Source organism: Sinocyclocheilus anshuiensis, unplaced genomic scaffold (assembly GCF_001515605.1).
Source record: "Sinocyclocheilus anshuiensis isolate Anshui unplaced genomic scaffold, SAMN03320099.WGS_v1.1 scaffold522, whole genome shotgun sequence".
NCBI lineage: Eukaryota > Metazoa > Chordata > Actinopteri > Cypriniformes > Cyprinidae > Sinocyclocheilus > Sinocyclocheilus anshuiensis.
This window is the reverse complement of record NW_015544185.1, coordinates 533,910-544,971: the sequence shown is the minus strand read 5'-3', so window position 1 is coordinate 544,971 and position 11,062 is coordinate 533,910. Positions and strand designations below refer to the sequence as shown.

General features: G+C 36.5%; 1 protein-coding gene across 1 annotated transcript in view; it reads left to right on the top strand.

Moving 5' to 3' along the window:
• The first annotated feature begins 434 nt into the window (after positions 1 to 434).
• The window catches only part of LOC107696446 (plakophilin-1-like), a 16,392-nt gene continuing 5,764 nt past the window's right edge, over positions 435 to 11,062 (top strand). The window contains exons 1-9 of the mRNA XM_016496777.1: positions 435 to 759; positions 2,027 to 2,124; positions 4,469 to 4,899; positions 4,972 to 5,113; positions 5,571 to 5,775; positions 7,037 to 7,205; positions 9,424 to 9,541; positions 10,459 to 10,635; positions 10,814 to 10,984. Coding sequence (XP_016352263.1) covers positions 444 to 759; positions 2,027 to 2,124; positions 4,469 to 4,899; positions 4,972 to 5,113; positions 5,571 to 5,775; positions 7,037 to 7,205; positions 9,424 to 9,541; positions 10,459 to 10,635; positions 10,814 to 10,984 — 1,827 coding nt within the window. The 5' untranslated portion in view covers positions 435 to 443. The remainder of the gene's footprint in view (positions 760 to 2,026; positions 2,125 to 4,468; positions 4,900 to 4,971; positions 5,114 to 5,570; positions 5,776 to 7,036; positions 7,206 to 9,423; positions 9,542 to 10,458; positions 10,636 to 10,813; positions 10,985 to 11,062) is intronic.

Genomic DNA, 11,062 nt, shown 5'->3' with positions numbered 1-11,062 from the left:
CAATTTCAGTCCCGGATGTTCGACACTGCGCTCTGATTGGCTGCTACTGTCTATATAACCTTGTTCTGTTATCGTTTACATAGGGCTATGTTTTCTAGCTGAATGTGCCACTTAATGAAGTTGCTTTAAAAACACTTTTTTAAAAAGCGTTTAAATTGTGTCTTTCAATAGTGTATGTTGTAAATGTATCAAAGCAATAGGACTCTTTAAGATGCTCTGCTTTGTGAATAAATAGGACACCCTGCGCGTCGTGCCTAACAACGCCTTTTACATAATATTAAATTAAAAATCGGACACTTTTAAAGTGTATCTATTATCCTTATTAAAAGTGACGTTTTGTTCTATCATTAACGAGCTTTCTTGGTGTAATCAGGAGAGAGAAGAGCGGAAGAACAGGTTTTGAATGCGCTTTCGTTCTCTAGTCGGGCGTCATTTGGGCGTGGATGAGGGCAGGACCAGGTGAAGCTCTCTGTGAGTCAAACCCTGAATCAAACACAGAGCAGCCAGACGGAGCAGATAGTTGGAGCTTTACGAATTGGACCTCGCCTGTCTCTGGAGTGGAGACAAAAGCCAAAATGATGCCCGAACCTTTAAAATCGGCTCTGTCCATCGGAGATGTGGAGGACACGTCTCTCGCGCTTCCGTCCGATCACGAGCTGAGATCCGCGCAGCAGCGAGTTCTGGAGCAGGTTCACACCATCAAGAGGAGCAAGTCCAAATACAGCAGCAAAAGCGTGTCCGGACTCACTTCCCCCACCAGTGAGTGCACTTCAGCTCATTCCACCTGCTTTAGACGGAAGCTTTTCATTGTTTCATTTGATAGGCCTATGAGAATACCGTGGTATGCATCTTCTCTGGGCTTCATTTTCAAAAACGTTACATGGTATTACCATAAAAAAAATTTCTGAGATACTTTATGGTGAAATCGTGCTACTTGGAAGATTTTGTTTTTACCCAGTTTTTGCAGTTACTATAGTAAGTACGTAGTATGTACACGTTAGACTGGACCGTAAAAAGAAATGCTACTGAAAGATAGTTTAATTCTAGCGAGGGTGCAGTAGTAATATAGTGTTTTTGTGCAAGTACTATTACAAAAACAAAATAATTTATAAAGTAAGTAGCCTAATAAAATGATTGAATAAAACCAGTTAATATAGAAGTCCATTATGCATGTTAAAAATCCATTGATTCCTAATATAAACTCTTCATATTTATGGATAAATCACTATATATAAGCAATTCAGTACTGTGGAAAGTGACAATGAGGACTAAACCATTATATATAAGCAATTCAATACTGTGAAAAGTGAAAATGAGCAATTTCTTTTTCTAAAAATCACTTTCATTTTAAACAAAGGTATTTGGTTTAATTCAGTCATATTTAATCATTTCTTTGACATGAATAAAACCAGTTAATTTAGAAGTACAATACGCATGTTAAAAGTCCATTGATTCCTAATATAAATTCTTGTTGTTTATGGATAAATCACTATATATAAGCAATTCAGTACTGTGGAAAGTGACAATGAGGAATTTATTTATTTATTTGGTTTTCATTCAGTCATGTTAAATAATTTCTTTGCCTTTATAAAACCAGTTATCTTAGAAGTACATTAAAGTACGCATAATAAATAGTCCATGATTTCTAATATAAGCTCTTATTGGTAATGGATAAACCACTAGGCAATTCAATACTGTAAAAAGGGAAAATGTGCACTTTCTTTTTCTAAAAAAAAAATCACTTTCATTGTAAACCAAGGTATTTGGTTTCATTCAGTCCTATTAAATAATTTCTTTGACTTGGATAAAACCATAATGCAAGTACTTTTTTTTTTTCAGTAAAACCTGTTTTCAGAGGACTGTGATCCCTCTTTTTGTTATAGAGAATGAAGTGCTAAACTCTGTAAAATACATACCTTACTATGTTACATAAGACTAGTTGTAGGTTATATATTTATATTTTTATAATTCAAAATGTCCCTGAATGCAAATTTTATTTGTTCGTTTTGTCATAATTCAATTGCAGGCCCTGAAAGTGACAGTGTGTTTTACGACTTCAAGTTTTCTCCCAGCGCGTCTCTCAGCGGACCCTCGTTCAGCAGAGGAGGAACCATGACAAATGGGGTAAATGTTATCAAATATGTATTTACAAACATTTATTTGTTCCATATGTGCACTGCGTGTGTTCACACACAAATCTTTGCACATCTTCAAGTGTGTGTAAATTAATTCTGCGTTTCAGTTTCCCACGGTTGGGTGGGTAAAGCACTTTTTTTTTCCATTATTCACTCAGTTGAAAACTTCTCACTGAGTCATCTTTCAGGATAACAATAGAAACATGTGAAATGTCAGATGGCCTTTAGCTTGTAACTTATAACCTGGTTGCACATATATTTTTCTGAATTTGAAATGCTATTCTTTCAAAAACAACAATATGAGAGCAGAAAAAAACAATCCATCAAAGACATCAGTGGATGAAAAGCAGTTACTATCATCACCTAATTTAGTTAGTTAGTCTGTAGTGTGTCCATAGTCATTCACTATTATAACACTTGCATTACAAAAAAAACCAAACCTTCAAATCTGCAACTTTTACTAGTTCGAGATATGCAAGGAAAAAAAGGAAAACGGCTAAATGAAACCACTCCTTCGTTTTTTATGACTCATCCCAGTGTTGTATTACCAAACGGCCTGGTTTAGGTATTCTGCCAACCCTTCTTTACATTTGGGTGTATCCACTGGAATCTTAATGCCGTCTGTGTTTTAAATGGCTTGTTTGGCTTTAGTGGACCGTTTAATCCAGCTGCATTGTTACTTAATTTATTTATTTTTTTTAAGTAAGTGCATGAAACCCTGTTTTGACATTCTGTAAAAACAGTTTTATGTTTTGAATTATTCACAGACATACTCGTATACAAATCAATCAGTAATTTTCTCACAAACGGCACACTGTTGCTGCATAGTTTGACTAGAAGTAGAACTACTTTGCTTGCATGTTAATCCATGGACGTGCCTGTAGTTATAATTTTGGCTAACACTCTTGTTCAGGCAAAACCGTGGCATGGATTTAATTAAAATGATGGGTTCAGAGTCGTTTTCAGTGTATAATTATAAGATTAGGACTTATACAGTATAATAGCACTAGGTAAAATTCACTTTATTTTTGCATTATAAATGGAAATCTGCATTACATTGCATTACAAATTATGATATCAACATGAAAATTTAATTGAAAAATTGACATGTTTCTATGTCCAGACTATGCAAATGCATGGTTTTCAGTGTGTAATTCTAAAATTATGACTAAAGTCTGATAGCACTAGTTAAAATGCTTTAATTATAAATTATAAAATGCATTAATTATAAATTTTAATTTGCATTTAATTTTTTGCATTTAGATTTTTTTAAATTACAACTTTTATATTATATCAATATGAAAATGCAAGTGAAAAATGGACTTGTTTCTATGTCCAGACTATGCAAATTAAGATGTTGGGTACAGAGTAGTTTATGTAGTTTTCAGTGTGTAAATATAAGTTTAGGACCAAAGTCCTAAACAAAGTTAATTGTACATTTATTTTTTGCATTAAAATTTTTTGCATTCTGATTTGAATTAGAAATTAAAATATTAACATGAAAATTTGAGTGAAAAATTAACTTGTTTTTAGGGCTGTGCTATATATCGAAATTATCGAAATATTGCAAATGTACATATCGCAATATGCATATCGCTACAGCTTGCAATATTTGGGGCCATGAACAAAAGACAAAGAGAAAATCACTCACTGCTGTTACCTTAATAACTTTTGTAGCTTAAATAAGAATCAGTGCATATTGAATTCAAAGAGTAAATTCTAAGCAGTGTTTTATTTTTCCTTTTTATTATTCAGTTCCTAAACTCATGTTAAAATGATTACACTAATGTTAAAATGACATTTTTATGTAATGCTCGAGTAAAACACTACCGTTCACTTTCAGAAGTTGTTGTAGGGGTGCTTTCTTATTAGAATCATGTGGTTTTACAGGAACCATCTGAGCATGTGGCACTTTAAGCATTATCGTATCGCATATTGAATATCGCATTATTTAATGAGTTATCGCATATCACATTTTTCAATATCGCACAGCCCTACTTGTTTCTATGTCCAGACTATGATTTTTTTCTGTGTATAATTATATGATTAGGAATAAAATATACACAGTATGATAGCATGAGTTAAAATGCTTTATTTTGCATTTAATTATAAATTAAAATGTGCATTAAATAAAAAATGTAAAAAAATGATATCAACATGAAAATTGAGTGAAAAAATAACTTTTCTTCTCTTTGCATTAAAAAATACATTACAATTTGCATTTAACTTTTTTTTTTTTTGCATCCAGATTATTTAATTACAAATTAGGGTAACAGCATAAAAATTTGAAGTGAAAAATTGAAGTGAAAAGGTTGACTTGTTTCCATGTCCAGACTATGCAAAGGCAAGGCTTTATGCGCCAGTCCACCAACTCCCGCAGCTCCAGCGGTCAGCGGGTGACCAGTGGATCAGGCAAGTTAGATCGGTCCTTCTACAGCACCAATGGGACCCTCCCTGCCCAAACCCGGACCAATAACCAACTGTACAACTACCAAGCCACCCGCAGCGCTCCAGACCTGGGCTTCCAGTCCACCGCCAACGGCGGCGCCGCCAGCACTCTACGCACCCAAACCACCCGTCAGACCTTCAACAGAGTGCCGAACAGTCAACCTGCCCAGGCTCTCGGTAACGGCACTTTGGCCAGAATGTCTAACAGCAATCAGGCCATCACCATGCGGGCCGTCAGACGCCCGTCTTCCCTGCAGTCCAACGGAGAGGCCAGGATGTCCTTGATCAGGACCGGACAGGCCAAGGATATCTCTGCGTGAGTTTTGTAGTGTTACGATTATGATGTGATGATCTGTGACCGGTCTCTCACTCACTCATTTGCCGATAGGATGAACGCAGAGAAGCTTATGGCCGATATGACGATGCAAGACGCGGTTGAATATCTCTACAACACGGAAGAGAGCTTCCAGCTGTGTGGAGCCGCTTACATCCAGCACAGCACCTTCACCGATGACAAGGCCAAGCAAGAGGTCTGGACCATAAACTGCCATGGTTTTACCATGTCTTTTAGACATAAGTAATGTGTTTTTTGGGCATTTACCATGGTATTGACATGGTATCCTTTAAATATATTTGATTATCATTTCAACACCATAGTATTTGAATGATATACCATAGTTCAGAATGAATGAACCACCAAAGTACCATCTAATAACATCATGGTATTACCGTGGTGTTTCCATAGTATATTTTTATGACAATACCATGGTACAATATCCTTGGATTGACAAGAAAGTACCATGTTAATATTTCTATTTAGCTGTGATATTTCAGTTTTAGTGTTAGACAATTTAGTACTTCAGCTTATTTTATAAAGTTTTTAATCTAAGTTAACAATAGCAACACTGCATCTGATTCCGTCATTGTACTAAGGTCTCACCACAGCTCCTTTAACCGTCTTATTTCTCTGTCTGTCCTGCGTGACAGGTGTTGACTCTGAAGGGCATTCCTCCGCTGGTCAACCTGTTGAGCAGCTCCAATCCTCAGGTCCAGGAGACGGTGGCCGCTGCCCTGAGGAACGTGGTCTTCAAAAACCAGGCCAACAAAGAGGAAGTGCAGCGCTGTGGAGGAATCGCACAGATTGTGCAGCTGCTCGGCGGTTCCAACTCTGAGACACAGAAACACCTAACAGGTGGCCGACCGTCTCTGTTTGCATTACGTTCATGTCACACACAAGCACTGACAAGAAGAATATGTCCGCTCAACCATTCAAAGCACATGAGAGTATGTGTGTCTTCCACTGAAAATATGACTGGCTTTATATCTGAAAATATGGCTGGTTTACATCAGTTTTAGTGGTGCATAAGTAGTTTTTGTAGTAGTTTGTAATTTAATATTATCCCGCTAAATATTCAGCATTGCAGCACAGGAAAAAATTACATTATAAAGTATATTCAAATAGAAAAAAGTTATTTAAAAATGTAATAATATTTCACAATATTACTGTTTTTATTGTATTTTTTATCAAATAAATGCAGCCTTAACAAGCAAAAGAGACTTTGTCAAAAAAATGTCAAATCTTACAGACCCCAAACTTTTGAACAGTTGTGCACTTTAATTCATAAATATAGTATTGTTCATTGTTTATTCATGCTTGTTCAAAAAAACAATAGCTAATGTTCATTCATGTAACTTGAAATGCTAAAAATGTGTTAATGTGTGTAAAAATGTTCAGAAGACATGAACTAATGTCAGTTAGTATAAGTACATATAATATATGTAGTATTGTACATATAATATATGTACAAATGAACTAGATTACCTACCTATACTATAAGCAAAAAATACTAGGTTATTAGATTTCTACAAGCTAGATTAACAAATGCTGTAAAACTGTTTAATAAAATGTTAATATTATCGCTCGTTGTTAGTTTGATACCAAATGCATTAGCTAACATTGATAAATTGAACTTTATTGTAAAGCGTCACCATTAACAAACTTGTTTTGAACCTGGAATAAACTAACAGCAGAGACGTGGTGTAAATGTACTTTTTTAATCAAACTTAACAAGTTTGAATTTTTATTTAATTCTGTAGGATGATTTTTAGGTTAGTTTTATCAGTTTTATAGTTTTTATTTAGCTTTTGTTTATAATTTAATGTTTTCCTGCTGAAAATTCAGCTTTGCATCACAGGAATAAATTACTTTATTATAACATACTGTATACCGGTATTTAAAGACTAAACAGTTATGTTAAATTGTAATAATATTTCACAACATTACTGTTTTTACTGTGTTTTTGATCAAATCAAATAAATGCAGCCTTGGTGAGCAGAAGAGACTTCTTTCAAAAACATTAAAACTTTTAAACAGTAGTTTTTTTTCCATCTCAAGCTCTCTGTTGGATGGTGTTCGTATCAAACTGACTTGAATTGGTTTTCTGTGGTTGTAGGTCTCCTGTGGAACCTGTCCTCTGCAGATAACCTTAAGTCGGATCTGCTCCGCATCGCCCTGCCCGCACTCACCGAGAAAGTCATCGAGCCGTTTTCAGCAAGTACAGACGACAACTCCAACACCAGCCTGGCACCAGAGGTCTTCTACAACGCCTCGGCATGCCTTCGGTAACATCACACACGCTGCATTCTGTTCTGACTGCTATATGCGATGTAAACAAGGCAAACGTCAGTACTGACTCCACTCATAATACTACTATTATTGCTGGAGCACAGCATATATTTTCACCAGTAAGCTGTTCAAATATTTTATCTGGATTCGTATTGACTTTGGCACACCTAGAGTTTGATGCCTGTTGGAAACAAAACTGTAAATCACTTTCTGGAATTGGCAAGCTCTAAATTGATTGCCTGGCATTAGGTATAGTACCTTTCAGGTGCACTTTTATAACGTTAAAACATCCTCTTCTGAGGATGATAACGTTTGCCAGGTTACTGATATTAAAGGGATAGTTCATTCAAAAATGAAAATTACCCATGATGTACTCACCCCCAAGGCATCCTAGGAGTATAAGACTTTCTTCTTTCAGATAAATCCAATCGGCGTTATATTAAAAAATGTCCTGACTCTTCCAAGCTTTATAATGGCAGTGAATGGGTGTTATTTTCCAGTAGTCCAAATGAAGTCCAATAAACGCATCCATCCATCATAAAAAGTGCTCCACACGGCTCGGGGGGGTGGATAAAGGCCTCCTGAAGCAAACTGATGCGTTTGTGTAAAAAAAAAATCCATATTTAAAGCTTTATAAACCGTAATCTCTAGCTAGATTGTTGTACTCACGTTCACTAGAGAGTGGCGTCCAGCGGATGACGCTTTCAGGTCTTTTTTTTTTTTATAAATTACCTAATTTGAAATATTTCACAATGCTTCATTGTGTCAGAGACACACACACACAAGTATTGTTTTGTTCCTGAATGAATGTTATTTATTTATTTATTTATTGTAATGAATCAGTTAGATAAATGGTTCAATGTCTAATTAATAAATACAACCAATGTTACAACCAATGCGTTTTGTAAGAAAAATATCCATATTTAAAACGTTATAAACCATAATTTCTAGCTTCTGATAACTGGTATGCGCATACACGAGAGAGTGGTGTTCCATCCGAATGACGTAGGCGTAGCGTAAGCTCCAGTGAGAATATGCTAGTCTCGTGAGAACCAAGTTTTGTTTACAGCAAAGGAAAAAAACAGTCTCCTCTTGGTTTATATCAAAATCCTCCGACATTTTTCTTTACAAATCCTTGTTTTGTACTTCTAATTCCTGACTGGTGTTTTGTTTTGCTCTCTCGTCTCTGCGCTTCCGCATTCGTCACTTCTCACCGGAGCTTACGCTGCGTCATCCGCCGGAACGCCACTCTCTCGTGAATGCGCGTACCACAGAGATTACTGTTTATAAAGTTTTAAATATGGATATTTTTTTTACAAAGACGCATCAATTTGCTTCAGGAGGCCTTTATTCACCCCCCGGAGCCGTGTGGAGCACTTTTTTGTGATGGATGGATGCACTTTTTTGGACTAATGAAAAATAACCCCCATTCACTGCCAAGAGCCAGGGCATTTTTTAATATGACTCCTATTTTATTTTATTTTATTTTATTCAGATTTCTGTTCTGGAAATGAATATAATGAAAACATGTACATGAATACAAAACATTTGTGTGATTAACTGTGATTAAGTGTAGTGATATCCATTAGTTTAATTTTTTACGATTTTTACCAAAGGTTTATCATGCCTTTTAAAATCTAGTTTAGTTTTTAAGGAGAGTTCAGTCAAAAATGACAATTCTGTCATTTATTCTGTCATTTACTCACCCTTCACCTTTTCCACAAGTTTCTTTATTCTATTGAACACAAAAGACTTCCATAATAATTTTTCCATGCTATGGAAGTCAGTGGCTACGGTCAAATGTTTGGTTCCTAACATTCTTCAAAAGATCTTCTTTGGGGCAGAAGAAAGAAACTCATTCGGGTTTGGAACAACAATATTCATTTTTGAGTGAACTGTCCCTTTAAGTTTTTGGACCATCAGAAATGTGAGGTTGGTCACTTCACTTGTTATTTCCTGTGTAAGTGGGCGGTTCTTGGCCAGAATGAGCTGCAGTGTTGAATTAGCTGTGCACTATTGACATAAAGTGTATTTGCATTGCATGACTGTGCTGTAAAGTTGGCAGTGAAGTTATTGGCCACAATTTTTATAGGCTCAGGTTATCAAATTAGCGTATAAACATTGTAACTCACTTCTGTCTTCAGATTGTTTGTTGCTTTTGTGAATTCTGAGATCAAAAAACACAATATGACTGTTTCTCCTGTTTGTCAACAGCAACCTGAGCGCCTCCAAACTGGCGAACCGACAAGCCATGCGCAACTGCAAAGGCCTCATCGACTCGCTCATGCGCTACACAGAGAACTGCGTAAATGCCGGGACGCCTGACAGCCAGGTAACCGTCTGGTGATTATATGTGCTACTGAACAGAGGCAGCTCATGAAAAACCTGGAAATATTAAGGAATTGCATGAGAGTGAAATTTGTCCATTTGTGAGCAAATCGATCTGTTTCTTTGCTTAAACTTCAGCGTTATTGGCTGAATTACTCTATTACGAGTCAGTCTGGATCAAAAGATATTTTAAAGCCTGTAATTAAAATAGGAAAAGTCTAAAAGTGTGGGAACCTTGTGTCAGTATTTTCTCTGTAATCGTGCAGTAAAGGAGTTTTAAGATGGCATGAGATGTCAAGTGGGTTTTTTTTTTTCTAAGCAAGCATCTTTATAGACTGGGTGGAGAATGCTGGTGTGGCATTGATGATTTAATAGTGTTTTTATTAAGTTATTATGTAGTGTTGCCCGAAACGTTGAAACTCCCTGAAGGAAAGCGTGTACGAACACGAGGCGTTTCCAGGGGCTAAACTCATGCAGTCAAACTCTATTGTTGTGGCTAGAAATAATGCTGCATTACTCGTATTTAATTGACAGCCAGATTTGATCAGAACCTCGTAAGCATGTTTCAACATCTGCTTTCACTTGATATGCAAATAATCAGAGAATGTCAATTTCCTAAACACACAACGACAGCCACTTGGATCAAACTTGCACATACTTAAAAATCTGGTTGCACATAAAACTTAACACATAATTTTTGCAGTTTACTTGAATCATCCTGTGGTGTTACTAATGTAATTTTAAAAGCAAATATTACATGTAATCGCCAAATTATTGCTTAATAACTATATAAGAGTAAGACAAATGTTGATTAAAATACTTTATGATGGAGTAAAACACACCACAGGACACTACTGCTGCTGCTTATTTTAATGTCTACGTTTTTATCACAGTATTGGTTATTGTGCTCTTGTTTTTCAGTCTTTGGAGAACTGCGTCTGCATTCTGCACAACCTCACCTACCAGCTGGAGACCGAGATGCCCTCTCTCTTCACTAAAATAAACACGCTGGCCAGTTACGCTCGCAATCGCTCCAGCTCATCAGACACCGGTCCGATCGGCTGCTTCAGCTCCCAGAGCCAAAAACTGCAGCAGGAGGTTTGTGGTTTTATGCCTCATTAAAGCCTACATTTCACAGTTTGATTGCCTGTGAGGTACTTCAGAGATACTGTGATATTACCAGTGTGTGCAAAAAGCATTGCATTACTATGGATGTTAGTTTTTATTAAGTGTCATCCTTCACGGGTTTGTATTGTTGTGTTTGATTGTGTTGCAGAGTGGCTTTGACTATCCAGTGATGGAGGACAACAATCCTAAAGGTGCCGGCTGGCTCTTCCACTCCAAAGCCTTGCAGATGTTCCTCAATCTGTTGAGCTCCAGTGAAAAAGACGCCACACTTGAGGCCAGCTGTGGAGCACTGCAGAACCTCACAGCCACTGATGGCTTAGTAAGACATCAATAATTCTGTTTTAGCACACACCTGGCCATAGGTTGGATGCAGAGTAAATCAATAATTTTAATATAT